Source organism: Lathamus discolor, chromosome 5 (genome assembly GCF_037157495.1).
Source record: "Lathamus discolor isolate bLatDis1 chromosome 5, bLatDis1.hap1, whole genome shotgun sequence".
Classification (NCBI taxonomy): Eukaryota; Metazoa; Chordata; class Aves; order Psittaciformes; family Psittacidae; genus Lathamus; species Lathamus discolor.
The window spans coordinates 114,436,622-114,461,953 of NC_088888.1; the positions used below are offsets into that span (position 1 = coordinate 114,436,622).

Genomic DNA, 25,332 nt, shown 5'->3' on the forward strand with positions numbered 1-25,332 from the left:
AGGATGATTTCACATCAGATCCTATTTATTCATAGCAAATTGTTTGAAGTGATTTCTGGAAGATTCCTCTTCCAGTTCTGAAATCAAATTACCAGCATTATCTCTGCAGGGTGACAATTCAAATAACATCCTTGATCATTGGTAGTTTAACAAAGAAAAACATACAAACCCCCAATATTTAAATAAATAAATGGGAGAAAGGATGAATTTACGGGAGGAAACCAATGCATGCAAGAAAGCAGAAAAAGGTTTAATAGACCAACACTCCTGCAGCAATATGTATGCATGCATATAAATGTACATTGCACACCAAAGTCAAATGTTAAAAACACTTATTTCTTCAAGTGATGATTCCTCATCAAATCTTAGAGCATTCAACATAGTAAACACTGATCCTGAAAAACAAAAAAAAAATGGAGTAAACCAAGTCAAGATTTGCAAGGAAAAAAGTTCTTTCTGGTTTTAGAGGAATAATGTCTACCTTTAGTCTTAATAGTAGCAAATGTTAAAAAATAAAGCCACACAACAAAATTCAAATAAAATTTATAGTGTATTTAAAATATAAAATGTATTTCCTCAATTAAGTTGAAAACCTGCTTAAGTACACAGTAGCCAAACATGGTATGTACAACATGAATCATCCCAATGCAGAATGTGTAGTTACAGGATATTATCGTGATGAGGGGTTGAGTTGCTTTGTCCCAGAGCTATTCCAGTCTTCATTCTAATGAGCACTCTTCTGGTGGGCAGCAAATATAACTCAGAAAATTCCTCCAGGGAGGAAGCAGCAACACCTAAGAGCCCCATTTACCTTTGCTCTGCCACAAGAAGAGCGTCAGTAGCTGGCTGACCTGTTGTGGTTTTGTAGGTCAGCACCAAAGTGCTGTAGAACAGGTGTGGGCAGCACCCATTCATTTCCTTGGGCTTGGTTTCCTTTTTTATAAGCCCAATATGCCAAACAGCTCTTTACGGGCTAGACATTCAGCAATTCCTGCTTTTCTCTTAATTCTAGATAATAATGCTGTTTTAGCCAAGCAATACTACTATTTTCAAGTAAAATCTTGGTGGTACCATTTTATTACACTTGTTTTTGATAAATGCTCCAAACTGAATGAGCTCATGCTTCTCACTCTTCTTCTGTTGACAATAATAATTTACTGGGAGAAAATTCATATTATTGGTCAAATATGATAAATACAATTTTATTTTTATGCGTAATAATGGCATTTCATGTTTTTATGCCAGGTCTATACCTGAGGAACACTACAAATGGTAAGGGAATAGAGCCAAAGAGAGGCAAATAAGCATGCTTAGAAACACTGCATTTTTGTGGTATCTGACCTATAGAGCAACTGTTAAGAACCTCTCCAGAAATGCTAACATTTTTGCTCAGATTTACACTATCAAATGACCCTCAGAAGTTTAAGTTAATTCTCCTCCAAGACACTGTAGGGGAAAAATATACCTTGGCTAATTGCAGACTGGAGCTTGATGCTACTTCTAGAGCTGCTGGTTAGGACACCCCCTATCCATGCACAGGAATTTAACTACTTGCGTACGGAGTGTTAGAGAAATCAAGGAGAAAAACCCAATCAAACACTGCCATAGGTAACATTTCATGGATACATAGAAGTGTAGAGGCAGAGTGTCTTGAGCCTTACACAGCAGCCCACTGAGCATCCAAGATCTCAATGACATGGAACAGACTAACTGACAACCAGCAAGACGGTTTGTTATCTATGTATAAGTTTTCCATAGCCCTGGCACAGTGCTTAGTATTTTACTGACAAATAGAGAAAAATAAATTTCATTTGAAGATCTGAGAATTAAAACAGACAAGTACAGGCTAAGAATCAGAAAAGGGAAAGCAACCAAACAGTTAAATTTGGCAGTTCTGCTTTTAAAAATAATTTTCTTATATATATATTACAATATAGGCTAAATTAAAAGGGTTATATGAGTTTAGGCCTAAAGCCTCAGTAAATACTTATTATCATTACTGTGTTAAGCACCAGTGATGTGCTTGGGACTATACTATACCTCAGCCCTGAGCAATCCAAGAGTCTAAATCAGAAATGTCTACCGAAAGATGCAGAACAATGCTGTAACTTGGAAATCTCTCTGTAATACATAAAAATGAAACAGAGAAAGCTTTAACAGGGTGGTTTCTATTAATTTCTTCCCATGAATTTCTTAGATAAAATGAGTGTCTAGAAAACCTCTTGGAAAATAGAGATTGCAAACTGCTCTGTTGGCATTAGGGAGCTTTCTGGAATATGTGTGAAGGAAACAACAGCCATGGGAATGTTGCTGTCAGAACCTGGGCATATGGAAATCACAGTAAGAAGTAAGATCTGAAATGTTAGTAGGATAAAGTTTCATAGCATCAAACTGGCACAGGGACTAGGCTGAAAAAGCTTACAAAGAACAGACATACATTTTAGCTACCAGAGTAATTTTTATATGTGATTGGGCATAGCTGCAGGGGAAATTGAGAACTGCAGGTGTGTATCAGGCAGAGGAGAGAGATGAGTCAAAGATGACCGCTAGTGGAGAGAGGTCAATTGAAAAGAAGTAAAGAAGGCAGAACAGGAGGTAATTTAAACTTAAATTCTACAGTGACTAATGACTGAAATAAGAAAGAAAAGCTGTCTCAACTGCCTCTTCTTTTTTGCTTTCAATATATAGAAAATCCCAAGGGAAGAAAACCCTCACTGAAATTAGTATTAGCTATCAAAGTAACAATTCCAAGACATTAAAACATTTACATCTTTCCTAATTAAAAAGAACACGATGCTGTTTGTAAGAGCAGCTTATTCTAAAGTGTTACTTAGGGCTTTTCCCTACAGGGAAATATCCTGTAATAGCTACTCCAGAACAGCTATTCCACAGCTGATCCTCAGGTTTGTGCTCTTCTCCCACAGTGAGTGCCTTTTTAGTCCAAATTAGTAGTGTCTTTTAAGCTAAACTGACAATAAAACTCCAAATACAGAAGCACCTATACAAGATGATAGCTCAGAACAGCTTTTACATTTTAAGTTCAGACTCCAGCTCTTTTCAGAGTTTTTACCTAATATAAGAAACTGGATTAAAATATTCTTAAATAAATAAAAATGAAATAGATTAAATGGAAACTTCTGCCTAAAATTCTAATCTAAACCAGTGTCAGGAAGAGGGTCAGCTTGTAGCCTAGTTCTAACTTGTAGCTCACATTCCCACCTGTAGATGGGGAATTTTAACTTTTTCTTCAAGAAAAAAATTGGTCCCTGATTTCATCCGTACTCATAGGAACAATTTAAGCAGCAACTTGGTGCAGCAAAAATTTTATAACAGAACACTTACAATAGATGTGAAATGCCTATTAGTTGACACTACATATAAGGTAAAGTAACTGCATTACACAATCATGCAACAGCCACAGTTTGTAACTCAGATTAGAGTTTTCTAGTGGTACTGTCACATTTCTATTTTCAGTGTTAGCAGCTCCATTAGATATTCCATTATAAAGACTTAACTTCCTTGCTACATTTCTCAGATTGACAGTTTTGATGTGACAATAGCAAACAGACTAACTGAAGTACTTTTTTCATCAAATTACAAACCTCTGCTTTTAAGATTAGGATGGCTGATCTTTCTTATGTTTTTGATATATCTGTTCTTTATATCTACCTGATTATGCATTTAAGTTACATTTCCTCAGCAAATCTGAAAAATCATGTAACGAGTTCAGCACTTTACCTCCAATTTGCCATCTGCACAGCCTAATAGCAATAGGTTGGCTCTGTCCCTCTCACAGGAAATAGGAGACCAAGGCCATGCTCCTTCACCAGTTGCTGACCACCAGCAAATGACGGTATCTTGCATACAGTTTATTGCCAGGTGACGTTTTATCCTTCTACCTTCTGGTCCAAGTATATCAATATAAGAAATCTGATGGAAGAAAAAAATGCAGAAAATATTTGAGGTGATAAAATAGCATAGTAGGAGCAATTGGGAGCATTTAGTTTGGATGTGCGGAAGTGAATGTATTTATACACAGAGGGCTGCATACATATATATTTATATAGGCTGTCTGTAAATGTAAAAAATATCCCTTCAGACAGAAAAAGACATGCTCACGCTTTTATCTATGGGGAGGGGATTGGGAAGGAAAGGAATGTGAGTTAAGAAGGAATTTACTGCAATGACTCCAATCAATACCAAAATGTACAGTCATGGTTGCTTGACAGCATCGACCTACACACAGGATTTAAGCTTAGCCATATTAAATGACAAGTTCTGCAAAGCTGACCAGGGAGCTAAGGCTAATGTCTAAGACATAATCAAATATTAAATATATTCTACAGTATTTGAGCAAACATATATCTTTCTTTTTCCTCCTTAAATTAAGGAATCCGGATACAAACATCGGCTTTGCAAGAGAATATATACTCTTCTGCATAATGTGGATGAGCTACAGCATCATGCGTAAAGTTTATGCAGCTCTTGAGAATTGTGCCTCTTTCTCAGGAAGGATTTGTGGAATTTATTATTCAAACTCTGTTATTTTGGAGCATGGTTATTTGAAAACATGAGCAGTGCACCATCTGGGTGACACATGCCAAAGAAATATAGATTGCACTGCATTTCTGCTTAAGGAATTAATGGAAGGTTGATAGCTAGGGGAAAAAAAAACTATCTTGCCATTGCTGGTCAGCAATAATCGAACCACTTTCTGGGGATTAAGCGCATGGCTAAGCCTACTGGACCAGACACTAGCAAAGGGCAGGGGGTCTTCTTATCAGAGAAATGCTTCTGGAGCCAGTCTCACTACATGACAGATTGCTTTCATATTCCTGTCTGCAAGGCAACAAAGGATGGCAGTAATGCGATAATGCCAGAGTGCAATGGGTGTTAAGAACCCGTTGCATTTATGTATTGTATTTAGTAAATAATCAGGCTCATCCAAATTGTGATCTCACCACTCAACCAAGGCCATTAAAATCAAGGTTAATGCTTTAATAATCCTTTGCTGTTTTTTATATGGTCAAAAAGAACCCTTTTCTATTTGCATGGTCATAATATTATTGACCTCTTCATCCCCTGAATACACATCAAAAGGAACTGAAATCAAAGTAATTACCAATGTTGTTCTCTCATGGTAAACATTTAACTCCTGGTACTGCCTCCTCCTTCAGTAAATTGAAATGGATTAAAAAAAACACATATTGGAAAAACTTGCAAAAGGTCATTATTTTCAGAATATTCTGTGGCTTACTTGTCAAAATATGTAGAATTGTAAAGATAAAACATACATCAAACTTAACAGGTAGCTGATCCTTGAATTAGAACTATATATAGTTAATTTGGTGACAAGACACCAAATTTATTAGGGTGGAAAACCACAAAATCTTCCACAGATATTAACTAATCCTGTATTGCAGTGTTAATTGCTCATAACAATTTCACATGTAAAAATAGCCAAAAATCTTCCATAAAACTTTATGTCTTGCATTAGACAAGGCACTTTCAAACATGGACTAATGCCACTAAGAAAAGGCAAACGAAAACAGTTGGTTTTATATTTTGCTGGTCTTCAAGACTGTAGCAATTCTAAGTCTTCCTTTATTTTTTCAAAGTGTAAATAAAATCCAAGGTGGTATCTCTTAGAAAAGACAAAAATAGAGAAAATAATTCTTCCATTTAGGTACGTATTGTATAAAAACCCCTCAACTTTTGGATGAATATCAAACTGTGAGGAGGAAAGCATGGTTGACCTGTTCTTCTTAATAACAGCATACTGGCAGTCCAGTACTGCCTGGCATTCCCTGACAATTTTGTCCACCACGAGGCTGGACGCGGCACAATGTGGAGTAGCTTCTGTGCGGGTACCAAAGAAATTATAACATTAATATGACAGAAATTTAATTATATCACTGGATATGATTGTAAGCAAACATTTTCCTCATTTTAGAAATAGGAGTTTAAACACAAATACTACATACATTCTCAGAACTATACCAAAAGTCAGAGGCAGAAATGAAGGTTATACCCACATTTCCTGAATCTTAGCTCCAGATTTTGGTCCCGTGGCAGTACTATACCAGTGCAAGTTAGCTTTTAATTAAATTTCTCTTGGAAAAAGACCCCAAAACACTAAGGAACCATTTTTTCCTAAAGAGAGCACATACAAGTTTGTACATTTGCAACTGACAACCATCTTTTGCTTCTTTTGTTACTATTTATAACTATATATATACTATTATAACTATATTTATACTATTATATATTTGTTACTATTGATAACAACATTAGTGTTGACTGTGTCTGTTCTTTTAGCTTACAAGTTTGACCAAAACTAGCCAGGAAGAACTCCAGTGCAGAGAGCTGACATAATATTATTGCAGTAGTGAATAATACTTTCTGCTGGCACACACTGGTGCAGTTTTGAAGATAATAAAAATTTTATTTAGCTGCCTAACTAGCAAGCCTCACACAAAGGAGCATTCAATTAAAAAATGCAAATGCATTTTTTTGGCTGGCAAAGAAATAATCCACAGTGATTCCCACTGATTTCAAGAGAAAGCAAAGTTTACATTGAACATGGAGGCATTTTGAGAAGCTCAGCTGTGTCAGCAAAGAACTGAACATAACAACCCTATTAAGGAGTGCAGCAGATATTTCTGGTTTCGTAGGGCAGAGAGTTTTCTATGGATTAGAATTTCCTTCTTTCCCAAGCAAAAGTGCCATAACCATTAGATCGAAAATGTGCCCAGCAATGCTCAGAATGAAAATGTTTCCTTAGAAAAAGAATTTTCTTACATAAATTAAGAAGCTATGGCCCTCAGAGTCAAATGATGAAGGCAGTCTCCAGCTCACCACAACTTCTTCAATGAAGTTTAGTGCTGTTAAAAAACCAACCCACACCACAGACCATACTTGCTTCTAAAGCACAACCTTAACAAACACCATAGACCAGGCACAAGCACACATCATTTTAAAGTAAACTACGTATCAGCTCAGTTCCTGGTGAACAGTGAACTGTCTCAAATCCACGTTATAGAGGCTGGATCAATCTCGCAAACACAAGTCATTGCTGAAAAGAGGCCCTGAACTGAAACAGCCTGGAAAATGTATTAGATATTCATCCTAGCAGAAAGTATTTCTACCAAGCAAGTTAAAAAGTATTATGGCAAAACTTAAATGAAACATCCTTAAAAAAGCTTGCCTTGCAGATGCAAACTCCCATATGTAAGGAAGCAAATTACTGAGGGGCTGTCAAGGGAAAAATATCTGCTATTTTCTAGCACAAGATTGTTTTCCTTAACATTTATCCAGGCTGAAATAAATACAAACTCTCTCTTTAGCTCACTACATCTTTCTAACTTTTCCTGGGTAAAGGCTTGTCTCTTCTTCATTCTTGCAGTGAATTGGATGCAGCTCCTTTCCTACCCTGCTTGTTCAAAGTTAATTGCCTTTGGCCAACTATTTTTTTTCATATTATCATAGTGCCAAGCCACTGCCCTGATGCCAAAGAATTTATGGTCAAAATAAGTTATGTCTACACAGCTCAAACCATCTAAGACACGGTGTAATTCAGCTTGAGACAACCTGGGTCTACTGAGATCCAAACTAGGTAAAGGCAGCTCAGCTATCTCTAGAGTGTTTTTCAGCTACTGCTATGACTGACACACCCATACATAAAGGGCTGGAAAAAAGAAGTATTTTAATCTTCACTGTGTAAGTACTGAATTGAGATACAGACGCACCAAGTCACTTGCCTAAGGTCACATACAGAGTTTGTCAGAGGTGAGAAAGTCAGCTTCTGTACCTTGAGTCCTCGCTCAGTGGCTTAATTGTAAAAACAACTCTCACAACAATATGATTACTGTAACTAGAGGGAAAATTAAGATTTCTGCAAAGAATTACAACAGCCTTGAAGCTCATACAGAGTGAAAAGCAGTGAGACACTGGAATCGGTTGCCCAGGGAGGTTGTGAGCGCTCCATCCCTGGCGATGTTCAAGGCCAGGTTGGATGAAGCCTTGTGTGGGATGGTTTAGTGTGAGGTGTCCCTGCCCATGGCAGGGGGGTTGGAACTATATGATCTTGAGGTCCTTTCCAACCCTAACTATTCTATGATTCTATGATACAGATGACTGAATTATCATAGCTTCACGAGCTCACGTATATCAGCTGAGACACAGTAATTGACCATGCACGTGTTTTTAGCCCACAGCAAACAAGAGGTAAAACACATTAGCTTAAATCTTTTACACTGAGGTTTACCATTACAGATTTTGCTTCATGCTTGTTAGATGCTGAGAATGTGCAAAAGGTCACTTAACTGCTGCTCAATTGACACAAGGTAATCTGTTAAGCAGAGGTAACTCAACAGTGTGTCTGAGCCCTTAACCTAAATACAGTAGAAAACTGGATCTCTCTTGGCACAGTATTTTAACTCATTAACTCAGAATGCCATGTAATTTTTCTTTACTTTTCAATACCTGCCATTTTTAGAATTTAAGCTGTTCTAGTCAGTTACAGGAAGGTTTCCAATTGTAAAGTTACCACAGTATTTACAGTCACCACTGACAGCAATACCTTGAAGTCCAAACAAGAGAGTTTTTCCAGTCTTTTGTTTACATCAGGAGAATCCATTTTCTTTGTAAACTGAATAAAACAGAGTTGGTTATGGTCCTCAAATGACAAGATGATGAAACCGTCTGTAAGAACCGCTGAAAAACAAATAAAAATCGTCATCACTGTAATACCTGTTTCTAGTAGCAAAACAAATTACTGAACCCTCCACTGAGACACTGCAAAATGCAATTTCTTCAAGACAGTGTCTTAAATATTACACTGAAGCCTCTGTAATCTCCTAAAAGGCATCAATGTGTCATCCTGCCAGGACCTTCTTGGAAATGAGAAATAAGCCTAGGGAGTACTCCAATTACATAAACATAAATAATCTCGTATCAAGTTACCACTACATTCAAATATATGTTTTATGCACTTCCGCATTAATTTTCATCTCAGGTCAGCTTTCAGTGTTGTTTTTTTTTCTTCTTCTTCTCATGGTAACGCCCACCAGTACGTCAGATATGCATCACATACAGCATAACTTCTGTTAAGGATGATAAATGCAAATTAGTACTTGAGAGGCATCTGGTATTTTGACATCGTAAGGTTCCAGATGCTCTTGCAGACACCGAGGAGGCTGTTACATACAGGATTATACTTCAGAGGGGTTATGAGTTTGCTGAAAACCTCACACGGGGGTATTCGAACACTGCAGGAAACCAAGATGGAACAGACTCCCTTGGAGTGTGGAAAAGTGCAGTGGAATCCCCACTGTTATAGCAAGAGGGTGCTAGACCAAACCAGTTCAATATAAAAGCGATAAACTAATTTGACAATGAAAATTAATTAGACAACATTATCTAAATTTTTTTCCCAAGTGTTATCCAGTTATTCAGGCAGTATTCTGTCTGCATTTTATGCAAGCAATATTAGGTCTGTATTTAAAGAGATGTCTGAGAATGAAGTGAGTCATCAGGGCTACTAGCACTAGGTCATTGAAGAATTAATGAGAATCAGGTTTAAGTACAGCTAGCAAGCCTTTTTAGAAAGTAAATTGAGAAACCTCTGCTGAAAGGAAAATGTCAAGTGAAGTGGAACCGGATTTAAAAACAACCAACCCTGCAAAACAAACACAAAAGCATTTGTGACTAATATCCTAGATTCTGAAATGTATTTTACATATCCTTGAGTAGACCGACAGTTTAGTCTTGCATACAAGCATTGAAAACTTGCTTCTCAGCTTTGCTTTGATTTAGATTGATTTACAACCAGTTGCAATTTCTAATAGTCATGTACTGGCACAGCTCTGAAGATTCTGGTATGCATATGCTAAAGGGTAAAGTTTAAAGCCAAATAATTACCTTTGGAATGTAACACTAACACTAGCTCAAAAAGGAAAAACAAAAAAGAATAAAAGAAATAGTGATAAAGTGTCTGAGATGGTGAGTTAGAAGTTATAACTGAGATCCTAAACACACATGAAAATCCAAAGCCACTGAGTATGGTATCCTCAATATGTACAGTTAAAATATTTTGCTATCCTCACAGACATAGTTTACATTAGAGATGACCTACAGCACACCTCAGCTGCTTCTGAAATTGGTTTTGGTTGAAGGGAAGAAAGCAGGATTCAAAGAACCCTGGGCAGGTGCGAATGAGACTAGCACTGCCTTGATTTTCAGTATCTGTGGTTGTCCTGGGCAGGAGTGGAGACTAGATCAACATGAATGCAGCCATGGGCATAGTTAGACCATTATTCAGAGAGGACCCATATGCTGCAGAGTCAGATTACCCTAAAAAGGCAGGCAGTGTAGTTAACATTCCAAATACTAGTACCGCAACACCTCAGTGCCACAAAATAATTTAGAAAATGAGAAATAATGTTTCTTTTAGGAAAACAATTTTCCAGTAATTTCTAATTAAATTATTTTTTAATATTGCACATAATTAAAAAAATAATAAAAATATTGTCCATTATAATAAAAATCACGATGACTTTATTAGAGACAGGAGAATTATAAATGCAATCATAATTATGTATCTTGTACACACAACCTGATTTTTATTCCAAATATTAACAGAACATGCTATTCAAGTTAGAATTGCATTTCATAAGTAATTTTGGCAGATTGTAATCCTTACCCATTTCTACATATACACCATTATTAAACTAAGAACCACTATTTTTATATGGACTTTTTGCATTAAATATTGAATTTCTTATGGCCAACTTTATGATCACAACCCTAATTCCAACATAGATTTGGAAAGATGTGGAATTATATTAAAGTTAATTTATTCTAGGACCACGTTTTGTTGTGGTTCTCACATAAGGATAGTTCAGCTTAAAAATCCGTATTTTGAACACTATTTGCATGGGTAACAAAAGTATCTTCTTTTGTTGTCCATGAAAACAAAAAATGCATTGCAATGACTGGTGTTGGGGGCTGAGCTGGGTTGCTGGGTTGGCTGAACAGAAGCAGTCCTATTTCACCTTCAGACATGGGTATTACCAAACATAGAGAAATTATTAACAATTTAAGAAATTATTTAATAAGTGAAAATAAGGACAAGCCATTCTGTAGCATTATTTATAGCAGTTTAAGTGGTATAAATGTAGGAAAGCATATATGCTGCTTTATTATTATTTTAGTTCTAAGCTTTTTTAGTATTTTTATGATACATTAAGCCAATATAAGGCAAAGTAAATATAATTTAATTATACATTTATTATTTATTATATTTTTTAAAAGATGGAGTATTCTAAGTCCTATAAACAACTTCAATTTGGGTATAAACTTAGCTTCCATGCTTTCCTACATTTTGTCACCTAAAAGTATGAAATCTTCCCTCTGGAAACAAAGGGCAGAAAAATCTGAGATGGAATGAATAGTTTAGTAATTCAGGTGAAGAGTGAAAAACAGAAGTTGAGACATCAAATGTGTCCTATGCTATTAGTTGATAAAAAAAATGAGGTTAGGGTTAATTTTTTTTATAATAAAGATTCTACTAAAATTGTTACATTAAAGTCAATCTTCAAGACTACAAAACACTGATAACATCAGAGGGACACAGTATTATAGGTTTCTTAAATAACCAGACCCACATTCAATAGATGCCTGAAGAAAATAAATTATTAAAGATCAAAGTTAAAGATAGCATATATTCTTATTAAAAGCACACTATTTGTGTTTATTTGTTAAGAATTTGGAAGATAATGCCCACATAATTTGGCTCTCATTGAGATTCCATATTCTGGATCATGCATATGCCAAGATACCTGGTTTAATTCTCAGTGGAGCCCTGTAGAGATACACTGAAAAAGCTATACATGTTATTAAGCTGATGAAAAAAGGTACATTTTCATAAGTTTTCTTCCGCATTAAATTAGACCTTTATTTTTAGCAGTCACTAGTTAATAACAATAGTGAGATTCTGGAAATCTAGAAACTAAATCAGAACACCTCTATACAACTAATGTTATCCAGCCTATTTTAATAAGTAAATACTTTAATAATAACTACCCATGGTTAATCTTGGCTAATATTTGATTCTGTCCCATTTTCCCACTTATGGAATAAGCATGACAAGTCCAAATGGCATGTTCACAGTGATTAAAATGTGTAAGAAACTGAATTTTAGAAACTCATTCAGTATTTGACAAGCCTGAAAACTTTGATGTTAAATATTATTCTTAAAGTGTTCTTAGTCCTGAGGGTTGTAACTACAGCATTACATGCAATTACTTGTTGTGTTTTCAAGTCCCCAGTGGCAATAATTAGTCTACCTGTTGACATACTGTTTCTCTACTCTATTGTTAATGTAGGCAATTGATTTGCACGTGGCTGTAATTACCATCACTGATGGTGTCGGAGATGAGCTTCCCCACCAGGGTCCTGTCAATCACCAGTTTCTCCAGCTGTGGCCCAGAAAGGCTTAGGGACACCAATATACCTGAGTGAAAGAGGAGCTAAATCCAAATAGCAAGAAAACAAGACATCAAGAATCATTAATAAAGTGAAACGTTCCAAGGTACATATTAGCAGCTGTCCATTACGTAGTACTCTAATTTTCAAAATTACAAAAAAGACTTATTGTTGATATGAAGGTGTCTTATAATGACTTTGAAGGCTTTTTCAATGAAAGAGAGAGATGTAATACAACACCGAATTACACAGGTACAAGAATTACAATTGCTGAACACTTGAAAATGCATGCTGAGCCTCCAAATGTACTAAATAAGTTTGTTGAAAATAGAGATCAAAATTCTGTCTTGAATGAAGAAAGGGATGATGATAATCCATCACCCATGGACCTGATTTTTTTCCGTATGAAGTAACTGCATAGCCTGCATCAAAACCCCAAAAAAGTGTGTCATCACAAATTAAAAGCAGCACCTTTCTGCTATCCTTGTTATTTCTGATCATTCATGTATTAACTTAATGGTGCTGTACCACAGTGATTGAAAAAATAAACCCCATAAAATTCCCTGCTCCATTGTACGCTGACTTCACTTTGTGAAGTTACTCCAGTAGCAGGACTAAACAAAGTTTTATTAGAGAGATACTGCTTTCTTAATAATGTGGTTCTGTCCTATGAAGACAGGCTGAGAGAGCTGGGGCTGTTCAGCCTGAAGAGAAGGCTCCAGGGAGACCTTAGAGCAGTCTTACCATACATAAAGGGGGGCTACAGGAAACCCGGAGAGGGACTTTTTATAAAAGCATCAGGTGACAGGACAAGGGGGAATGCATTTAATCTGAAAAAGGGAAGATTTAGATTAGAAATTGTTCACTATAAGGGTGGTGAGGTGCTGGCATAGGTTGCCCAAAGAAGCTGTGGCTGCCCCATCCCTGGAATTGTTCCAGGACAGGCGGATGGGGCTTTGAGCAACCTGGTCTATTGGAAGGTGTCCCTGCCAATGGCAGGGAAAGGACCTTAATGTCCATTCCAACCCAAACCATTCTTTGATTCTATGTTTCTAACTGTAGTCAAACCTTGCTGGACTTAAAATTATCAAGTTGGAACTAAATTGTGATTTTATCTAATCTAACTTCAACACAGGTATAAATTGAAGTTTTGAAAGATTGTAATAAAAGCTACATAAGTGTAACTGTGTCTAACATTTTTACTAGGGCAAAACCTTAAAGGACATCTGACATGACAGGGAATACTGAAATACTGACTATATATATTTATCAAACAAATGCACCATAAGATTTTGGCAGGATGGGAAATTATGATTTGTTCTTGAAAAAATAATTTCCTATCACAAGCATTTTTTGTTTCTATTTCAGACACCACTAGAATTTATTTTCAAACTTCCTTATATCTAACCTAAATCTCCCATTTAAGTTTGAACCCATTATCCCTTGTCCTACCGCTAATCATAACTGTCCGAAGAACGTAGTTGAAAAAGTGATTGTTGAAACCCAGAAGCTGACAAACTATGACACAAGCAATGATCAAGCAAAATTCCATAAATACTCTAGAAAGATCAGTTCTAAATTTCTGAATGAATATCATCCTGCCAGATAAAACACCCCAAATCCTTCAGTGTTATACACGAACAAGAGAGCTGGTGCAGTCAGCAAAAAACTCTACAACTGTCTTCCACAACACTTTTGCTTGCAAATTATGTTCTTCCCTCAGAAGCTACTGCAATGGTAGGTTGTTTCCATGCTTCCTTTTCTTGCAGGGAAAGAACAAGCTGGAAGTTAATCTGGGAGAACAACTGAAGTGAATCAGAAGTCTGTAGTCTCTAGGTTTACCTGACATATATACCACACATCCATGTGAGGAAGAGAGATGAAATACAGGAAAAAATGAGGTTTGGTCTGTAGGTGATCAATGATCTTTAATGACTGTGTCATGGAATGAGCCCACATTCTACTGATATCTAATCTATGTCATCCATATATGCTGTATGGACATATGTTTGCAAACTCTTGGTTTGAGAGCAACAAATAACATTAGGATTATTTAACTCTTAAATGTTTCAATGTGTAAACTCACTTCATGCCTATATGTTCATTTCCTGGTAATGACATAGATCACACCTGTTACAGAGCTAGAATACAAATCTATGGAAACTGCTTCAGTGTCTGATGAAGAGACATTTATACAAATATACAATACTGTGGTAATGGGTGTGCCTTGTTTTACATCTATGAAACCAGTCATTAAATCAGTGCTATGTATTTTCATTATCTCATAGATCTCTCTCTATGCTATCAGAATGGCATGACAGAATAACATAAAGTCGGTAAAATATATATTTTACACATAATATATAATTTCCATGTCTTTTCTTGTTTCCCCCATTGCACTCCCTCCTTCTTTACTTTTACAATAAAATATTCTTTCCCATTATTCTCCACAATTTTTCCTATAATAACTTACCATGGTTCGTAATACACCTGTGCTCTACAGGTCTAAGTCCTTCCCTTCAGGAACTGTACTCTAAATTTAAAAAGTAAATCAGAGACTTTACACACTATATAGCCATGTAAGGTCAGTATTCCTTCCACCTCCCTTTAAAAATCCATTGGATTAGAATAGGATTTTTTTAAAAAGCAGTTCTTAAAGTTTACCATGAACTACAAGCAGGTATTTAAATAAAGCAGGGACATTGTTGAGTCACCATCCCTGGAGGTATTAAAAAGACCTGCATATGTGGCTCTGAGGGACATGGTTTAGAGGTAGACTTGGTAGTGTTAGCTGAACGGTTGGACTTGATGATCTTAAGCGTCTTTTCCAACCTAAATATTTCTACGATTATGTATTATCTGTCATCAGAAATATTCTGTAAAAGAGAAAATACATATGTGTTCAAATTGAAACGTCAATATTTTAATTCTTTACCATGTAGCCTGTGCAAAGACTGTTACATAATAAGATTTAGGTGCTATTATACATAAGCTTGCATAGTTAAGCTCCTATTTTGGTAGATGGGAGCAGTCCAATCACAAGCATGAATGAATATAAAGCAAATGGGGAAGACTGCAAACTTGGCTTGAACACAGATACACAGTGATCCAGCTCCAGAAAGTACTGCTCAAGGGAATTGCTCATCATTGCTAAAGAATAAACTCAAATGGAAGAGGCATTATTTACATAAAGCACAAAATCATTCCATCTAATAGATATCATATTAGGGAAAGAAACTTGCAATAATGAAACACTTCACAAATTTTTCAAACTAAAGTACTGCAATGTGAAAAATAGAAAGCAAAAGAGTCATCTCTACAGTTTTAACAGTCTCAAGGTGTTCCTAAACAAATTACAAAAGCATGATTTCATACCTATTGGAAGAACCGGCATAGCCTTTGAACTTGTATTTGAGTAAAGTGTTTGGGCATCTGGTCATTCTACATGCTGGGATGGAAGGGCTCCTTAATTTCAGTGTTATTGAAGAGTTGAATGTGAAGACTTCGATAGAAGGAATTATGTACTTTGTGCGCCAAAAATGGTTATCCAGTGAGCAAGAAACACATAACAGGAACAGCGGATATTCAGAGGAAGACTTAGCCCTTCCCCAATAGCAAAGTGCTCCAATACGCATTTGAGTTACCTTTTATTGAGCAAAAGACTTAAGTACAGGCTCATGACCAGTAGACTCCAGTAGAACTTAAGCATGTACTTAAGTGGACTCCTTTATCCTCGGAAGCCTTAGCCCTTCACTCCTCATTCACGCAGCTTAGCTGCTTATCAGCCCTTCTACCTAAAAAGATACCTGCAGAGCAAAGCCAGGATTTGCTTCTATCTGATTAAAATTGGAAGAGAATGAAAATATGCCTGTAAAAAATACTGCTGCAAACTGTTTTCCTTTACAGAGCCCAACAGACAAAGGAATATGCAAAAGGAGAAGAGAACTGCAAAGCATTTCTTGTTCAAGCAGGTTCCCAGGGTTTTTCCCCACCTCTTCATTCCAGATTGCTTTCTTAGCCACCCTACCATAATTACTGTTGCATGCCTTATTACAGATGAAGTTATTGTTGTTACACGTTACTGTTTCACAATAATCAATGCATTTGTACTTCTAGCTCCAAATCTCTAAAACCACACATTAATAGTTCTGATCAAAAGCAACTGAAATAATTTAGTATGAGGGCCGTCTTCCTCTTAGTAACTGATGATGGGTACCAGCGTCTCATGTATTCTAGCCAGGATGTCTTGATTTTGATATCAGAAGTGTTACTGTGTGTCACCACAAATCTTGCTAAATCAGCTTGCTGATGGGCATTGTAGCTGATACAAGTCACATCAGCAAATGCTGCTGTGTATCTCACTGAAGAATCCAGTTCTAAGTATGCCAATGATGGCAACATAAAAACCATTCACATACATATGTAAATTGCAACACAAATAAAATTTAATCAAACTAATTTAGCGAAGAATAGATAAATCTTTTTCATTAGCAGGTAACAGATACGATTCACAGCTAGTGCTTGGCATTTATACAATAAAATAATTCAGTGTTGGCATGTGTTTTAATTCTACATCTGTAGGACTACAAGAAGCTGGAAATAAAATCTTTTGGCTAGATCTCATTAATTTTTACTACCTTGTATTGTAAAACCAAACCTGAACCAATGGCATAATTTGATAGTACTGATTTCATGATTTTGTGGCAAAACTTAAAAGCATTCCAAAGTATTAAAGAAGGAGACCAAGAGGAAAGGAACCAGCCAGAGCTGAGATTAGTAAACTCAAAAATATTGGTAAAAATAATTTCTTAGGTTATTACTCCTCAGCAGGGAAAGCCAAGGAGTAAATTCTTTACTTAATTATGAACAATACAGTGGCATCTTATTGTAAAGACTTCTTGTCTCTTTTTTTGTCATGCTTCTTTTATGGTTTCTTTATTTTCCTTTGACATCAACCTGCTGAAGATTACAGGATTATTTCAGGAACTCATCACAGGTCATCAAAACTGGGATTCAGGAGTACCATATAGAAATGGTGTGGGTTCAGATCCGACTGGAACGAGCAGGAATAGAGCTAAAGAAAAGACCTCGGTCCTTTAGGGCTCAACTAAGCTCTTTTAAATAGGAGAGCAAGCTCCTCGACAAAAATCCCTGTACAGTCTAGGTTATGTTTACATGAACTGGCACATCATCTGTTTCAGAAGCTCTAAGTACTACTAGAATGTATACTTGGGACTGCAAAAATAAAGGTCAATAGATTATATTTTTTTTGCAATGGGCAAGGATGTAAATGTGAAACTTTTAATGCGCTGACTGTATGAAAAAAAAAGTAATAGGAGAAATTCCGATGCATAAAATGAAACATTAAGAAAGGGAGAAAGTTGGGCCAGCATTATAGTTGTTCTAGGCAAACTCAAAGAGCCAATTTTGAGAAATACATTCATACAATGGGCAAGATAATCTGTATGCAAACTAACTGGGGTTTTCATTGAGTCATATGTATGAAGTATAATTGATCATTTGCACACAAACGGTTAACTTGACAGTACACTGATTTTTAGCAGAGAAATGTTTAAATTTATAGCCCCCAATTTTTGCCTGTGGGCCAGTTAGAAGCTGGAAGTGCTGGAGGAAGCAGTGAGGGATTAGGAAAAGTGATGTGTAGGTTCCAGAAGTCACACTAGCAGCAGTCCTGTGCTTGTTTTTCACAAAACTTGAGGGAAATCATACTACTTTTTAAATTTATAGTCTTTTTATCATTGTATCACCTTTCAGATTTTTTTCCATTTGTTCTGTCTTGCTAAAGTTACAACGGCCGAGTTTTTGGATAGCACATTGTTATTACAAACAAAGGGAACTCTTCCTGGTTCAGCTAAAGATACAGCAGATTCAAATACATAGAAAAATTTTTGGAAAATGTGATGGTTGTTGAGTTAAATATTTCAATTTTTATAAATTATTTTACATTGTATTGGCACTAAAAAACAAAGGAGCTAAAAAACCCCAAACTACTAGACATTAAATCATACACTCAGATTTAGCCCAAATCACTGAAAATGACAAGTCACGGTAATTCCCTACATGCTCTCCATGCTGTTTGTCTGCCATGTTGATTTCTATTACACCTAAAAGTTAATGTAAATATGGACTCTTCTTTTACCACTAGCAGCTGCTCTGCTGTCCATCCAAAATAGCATGTGCTATAAGAGCTATGACATAGATCACACCATTATGTGATAAGCACTTACTGCTTAAACAGTTAATCAGTCTCTTACTTAGAACCAAACAATAAATGTACATCATTTCTACAAGCTTCAGAACATTTGCATCAAAAGGGAGAGTCTAGATATTTCTGCAAAATGCTCAAAGACAGACAAGCAGCAGAAAAAAACCCAACCCAAAACTGAGAGAAGACAGCTTTTCTGTTCTAGACTCTCCCAAATTATTCATTTTTCTCTGTTTTATTTTCATTTGTTGGAGAGTTTATATTTTCAGGTAGACAGAAAATGGAATAACACAATTGTTTTGGCAGAACATCCTAATCCCTGCTGGAGACATCAATTATCAGCCATTGTTATATAAAAAAACCCATTTTGTTTTACAATTGAGAAACCAAAAGCAGAAGTTAAGGACAGAGAAATGACTAAGATTTTTATCTGTAACTCTGGCTATGTTAGAAGCTATACTATCAGTTATACTCTGGCTATACAAGCCATCTAAAACCCCCTTAAAAACACTCAATTTATCAAGCTATCCCCTACATGATTCAATCCAATATAGAGCCAGACCTAATACATTAAGATAAAACCATCGCTCTCTTTTCTTTCCCATCTAGTACAAGAAATAAGCAAAAACGTATTTATCTCCTTCTTGTTGATGTAAGCTTGAAACTATTTAGAGGATGCAAAACGATAAAAAAAAAAAAAAAAGGGTTTTAAACAGAATTGATAATGAATAAAAGGTGTCATACTATAAAGGCAGGATGATAAAATTCTGGTAAAAGTTCACTGTTCAATATATGAACTAGTAAAAAATGTATGTGGATGCAGATAAGATGGGAGGAGAAGGAAAATGATGGAGAAGGAAAATGATGGAGAATGCGTGGGAAAGCAAATGAAGAGACAGCAAACTGGGAAGCAGATGAATACACGTGGCTAATTGACTCAGTATTTCTTAACCAAATTCCTTACCTAATCAGAACAATAATAACAGGGGGGGGAAAAGTCATCTAAATTAGCATACAATTAATATTTAAATCAGTTATAGAAGATTAACATTCACAGGTACATACCATGTAATCTGTACATGAATGATACGCTTTTACTAGAGATAAGATCTGGTACGTAAATGCTGCTTAGACAATAATATCTTTATTATTGATACAAAAAGACTATTTACTATTTGGCATGTCAGGTATCTAAAAGTTCTGCTGTTCTTAAAGACATTTCTGTAATTTCAGCTGTATAATGCTTGAATATTTAATATTCATCCTGCTGACACACACTTGTAACCACTTGAATTAGAAGAAAAAAAAAATCTGAAAAAGCATAAAAGTTGTAACACAAAATTTCTTTTTAGAAGCAGTACGAGTAATATTTACAATTATACCCATGCCAAAGCAGTTTCAAATATGATGCACATTCCACATTAACAATGTAGAGTGCAAAAAATTATAAAATATGTATGTTACATACATATAGAATTACGTATGTTTTTAGAACACGCTCATGGTTTAGGAGCTAAAGCATGTGTCATGTTCAGATCTCTCACCTACCCTACTGTTCTGTGCTAACAAGGATGTGAAAAGCCATGGAACTTATATACAGACACTTACATGTTGATCTTACATAGACAGCTACGTGTGTGCCACATGTCACAGTATCTTTTTTTCCATACTTTGTTTAATGATCTAGCTGGCTCACAGTTATAGCTTCCCTCCCACATTACACAAGCACAGAGTAAAAAGATTTGCAACAACCATGTAAATAATTAAGATAGAAAAATGTAATATAAGACAGATTGCAGACCTGGCTGTATGCTTTAACTGCTCCCTTAACCTGTGATTTGGAGGTACAGGATGCTTTCAGTTTCCCCAAATAATGATCATAATCTCACAGAATTAGGGCCCTTTAATTAATCTTTCTTGATAAACCCCAGATTTCTGTTTTGTAGCATCTATTTCAGGTTAGAAATTGAAATAACTATAATCTAGGTAATAAGAGCCCATGCATTTAAAAAAACCCATGATTTTCTATGTTAGTTAACATTTTAACACTATTGCATCTATCACTGAATGGCTGCTTGGCTCCACTGACTGAACACTGCAAGAGCTTGTCAAAACATTTTACCTGACAGATATGTTTGTTCTTCCATTTGCTCAGCACACATTGACTGTTTTGCATTAAGTCCTAAAGGACAACAGAAAACAGAGAGTGGAGTTGGCAGTACACACTGTCACTATCAGTTAACATACTTCTGATTTTCGAGTTTATAGGTGAAGCATGTCACACAAAGATGCAGCTGTTTTAGAACAGCCTGCCAGACAAAAGCACATTTATCATCACCGGGAGAGTTGGATCTTTATAAAAATTAAAGCTGTTGAAAGAGGTTTGAAAACCGGATAATATGTTGCTGTACTTGAAACTTTCTGAAACATACCTCTATCTCCTTGAGTGCATCCCGCAGTTTGTCTGGCCGCTTGTTTTTCAGTATCCAGGGATAATCTCTAGCTAGATAACAAAATATATATATATAAATAAAATAAATATAATAAAATAATATATATAGGTGACTGTGTACATATATGTGTATATATATGCATGTATGTGTACAAATATACATTTCTATAAAATAAAGTTCTTCAAGCTTCCTTTTCTGTGGAAACACAAACCTAAGATTTCAAGAAGTTACCTGAAATGTAAAACTTGCCTATAATTGGGGAAAAATGGCTATGGTTTTTATTGGTTTCTATTGTCAAATTACATCCTTTTGAAAGGCTCTGTTGTAGGGACAGTTAGCATGTTACATCCACACTGACTCTGACTTCACAATGGCATTTGTGTACAAAGCTCTCAGGATGTAGCTTCTTACTCAGCTGCTAAGTTCTTGCAATGAGAAAGCACCCACATTCAGTACGTTAACTTAGAATCGAAGTTATCAAATCCTAAACAGATCCTACTCTTTCGAATTAGCATTTCATTGCCTAATTTCAAAATGCAGGCACAAACATGTCTTCAAAACATATATGCATGAGTATATGCATATATAGAGGCATTAATGACAGGTAATTGTGAATGCCATAACTTGTATTATGGAATATAGCTATTTATAGGATTTGTTCTTGAAAATTTGGTCTGAAGAATCTGCCAAGTCAAGCAAACAAGAAACTGCATGACTGCTACAGTCCTTTAACAAATTTATTAATGTTCAGCAAACTATTGTGAAAGTTCTGGCCTAAAACATTAATCCTGAAACCAGGAGGCAAAGCTTCCTCTGGAGTTGCTAATAATTGGTTTGTTTCATGGCTGAGAATCAGGCTCTAATAACTTGTGAAATTTCATCATTTAAAAGTAAGCAGTTTTCTGTCCATAAGTATACAATAAAAACCATCAGAAAGTAGAACACATTGTCTTTCTAAAATCTAGCCTATTTAAAGGAAAACTGATGAAAAGTTTTGAGCTCCAAGCTGTCAGTTTGTATGCCAGCTTCCAGACTGAGTGACTTAACAGTTGTGTTTAAACCTCCCTGAAAAAAAGAGCTTACAATAGGAGTGCTATAGAGTGAAAAAATGAAGGATTTCATATATCAACAAAAGAGCACACCAACATACAACTTCTCTTTGTATTCTACTGGACTGAAGCCAGCGTTGGTGGAACTGTTATGATAATATTAATTAGGCATGTAAGATCACATTTTCAATGGGTGCCTTCATAAATATTGCAATATTTATCCACATATGCAAAATGGGAAATTGCCTGTACAGATACCAACCTATCTATACAAATCAGCAGCTGTAAATAAAGTTACCCAGTGCTCCTCTTTAAGAAATGTGCTATACAGTGCTTTGTCCCTAGGCCACCCTGTATTTACAGCAACAAGGTGAAATAGCTCATGTTCTTTTTGCATGTCGTAAGTATGAAAGATAACAATTGGAGCTTCTGCATAACGGGGTTTATCTGGGCCTGCTTCTCTTTTCACACACGCAACGCCTGTAAGATAATGCTACGCACAGCACAAGGGATGTAAATCCATTATGCTCCTCCCTACTTATAACCCTTTCTCAACTCCCCACCTTTACAGAGCTGTATTGATTCTGACTGACACACAACCCTCCGCAGCGGGTGTAGATTTACCACATGGCTGCGTGCACTTTTATACCCATCCCCAGCGGGGCTTCAACCTGCTCCAAACAAACCTTATGGCATTGCAAATAACTTCTCCTTCTGGAACACATTTCGCTTTCAAACACACGCACCACTCCATGTGAATTTTCATTATGTACGATAAGATGAAATGTTAAGGCAATACTTCCAGCATACATATTACTTTGTGAAGTCATCTAAAAATCAATTAGTTTTTTTTGGAGTTGTCATCTAATAATGTTTAAACCTGAATCAATGGTCTGAGCAATAGTAAGCATGCAGGAGTTGCAAAGCTTGAGCTAAAGAGAAGTTGTACTAGTGTAAAAATCTTTTAACTGTCACAGTATTGCTGTGTGCGAGCCTAAACTGAAATTGCTTTTAACCAGGTAATGCAGGAACAGTGTAAATGTTTCAAAGCTGGAAGCATTCTATGAAGGCAGCCGATTATTAACCTGGAATTTGATTTTGGCTGAAAGGATTTCAGCTATAATTTTCAGGTATGAAGCACTTGGTATTTCAATTCAAGAGCCGAGTGAGAAATGTTTATTACTCATCTGCTGAGCAAATTTCACAACGAAAAATCTGGATTATTTTTGTGATTCCTCTTGACAATGGATTTGAGAACCAACACACACAACCATGCTTAGCGACACAGAAAAAAACAGACCGCAAATACAGCAGGAAAGAATTACAACTTTTCAACTGTTCTGTGCCATGTAGTTCTGTGACTGCCTGCCTCAGATTATATGTGTAGAAAATTACTCTGAAAACAGGCTGAGGTGATTTTAATGCTCTTCCAGGGGCGTCACCAATTCAAATTAATGATCTGGTTTTGCTGTAACAAGAATCTCAGAAAATCTCCTTACATTCAGCTTGCTTTTGCTTCTCGTAACCATGCTTCATCTGTGATGCTGAGGGAAAGAAGGGATGAAAAGATGAATGATAATCCTTACCACTGCTGTCAGCAAATATTAATATTAGGGAGAAGATTCACACGCTTTGATAAAACGCAGAAATTCACCAAAACTTAAAACAGCCCCGCTTTTTTCACCTCGCGAGGCAGATATCTTAAACTTGCAGTGAAAGAAAGGCTTGTACAGCACAGCGGGTGTGCCGGCGACACGGAGCCTGCAGCCCCCGAGCCCCGGCGGCACTGCGTCCTGACCGCGGAACTCGGCTCGTGGGCCCGGCCGCCGAGAGGGACGTGTATCTGGAGCCGAACAGACCTTGTGGCCCATCGGGAAACGTCCAGGATTAACGGGATTAACCAGATGAACGAAACCGATCGCTCGCCCTGCGCAGCCCCTCCGCTCGCCGGGAAGGGACGCGGGAGCCGGCCTGCAGCCCAGCGCGCTCGCGGCGCCCCCTGCCGGCCGCCCAGCAGCGTCGCGGCGGCCCCGGCCCGCACCGCCCCTCACCATGGTGCCGGTGTAACGGCTCGGCGGGCTGAAAGGGCTGGGTCAGCTGTAAAATAGAATATACAGCACAAGAACCTAGAGTTTAGAATCCCACGGAAGTTTCTAATGGCAGAAAGGCTGCTTTTATGTAAATATTTTCCCCCCCTTTTTTTTTTCCTGTGGAATAAAAAGTTTCTAAATGCTCTGCCGTAACTCAGACAAACTTAGAAAGAGAACTTAGAAAGAGAACTTTTTTCTCTTAACAGAGAAAAAAATCTCTGTGCTTCCTTGCAGTACCAAAATACAGAGATATGTACCTAAATATATCGAGATTTATCGATATATATACAAAAAATACATCAATATACATCTATATATATATCTCAAAATACATCAGTATATATCAAAGTACATATATATGTATACATAGTTATTTTTATATATCTATAGTGATATATAAATATATTAACAAGAAATTTGAAGTTACCTTTTTCAGAGCAAGAAGTCGGTAACAAAGATTGAACATTTCGAAGTTTTGTTTAGTTTTAGTTACGGTTATTTATATTTTACCTGGTTCTTTCTTGTCATAGTACTGGTGAATCCCAATATCTTCATCTATAGAATTGAATGTAAATGTATTTAATTATGGATGTGACACTAGAAACAAAACACAACTTAAAATGCAAAGTTCAGCATCTCAATTTCTGCCAGCTGGAGAAGAGTGTTAGGCATTAACATAGCAACAGTGTAAAAACTACAGCACATAGTCTGAATACCAGGACTTTCAAGAACCAGCAAGCAAGGGCTGAAGGAGAATGTGACAGGTCCTTATATTTGTTTGGAGCTGTCATTTCCTCCACATATACTTTGATTCACTTCCAGCTGCCAACATGCAAAAGTATTTTTACCACCTTCCTAACGAGCATCTTTTATGATTGTTCACAAAGAAAGGTAAGGATCATGGTGAAAAGTATACCTTAGAATAACTTTAAAAGTTTTCTGGTGACTGACACAGCTGAGCTAAAGACAATAGGATTTTCTTAAGATTCATGAACTCATAAAGCTGCCCTTTCAAAGGATCCAATATT

General features: G+C 36.4%; 1 protein-coding gene across 2 annotated transcripts in view; it reads right to left on the minus strand.

The window, feature by feature from the left end:
- WDPCP (WD repeat containing planar cell polarity effector) overlaps positions 1–25,332 on the minus strand; it is a 163,384-nt gene that overhangs the window by 80,643 nt on the left and 57,409 nt on the right. Inside the window, exons 4-10 of one of the 2 annotated variants that reach the window (XM_065682223.1) lie at positions 24,815–24,859; positions 23,714–23,758; positions 21,145–21,215; positions 20,835–20,894; positions 12,416–12,530; positions 8,582–8,715; positions 3,739–3,930 (exon numbers count right to left, since the gene is read on the minus strand). In XM_065682223.1, the coding sequence (XP_065538295.1) occupies positions 3,739–3,930; positions 8,582–8,715; positions 12,416–12,530; positions 20,835–20,894; positions 21,145–21,215; positions 23,714–23,758; positions 24,815–24,859 (662 nt within the window). Of the gene's footprint in view, positions 1–3,738; positions 3,931–8,581; positions 8,716–12,415; positions 12,531–14,959; positions 15,020–20,834; positions 20,895–21,144; positions 21,216–23,713; positions 23,759–24,814; positions 24,860–25,332 lie in introns of those variants that run through there. The other variant, XM_065682222.1, reaches the window with a different exon arrangement.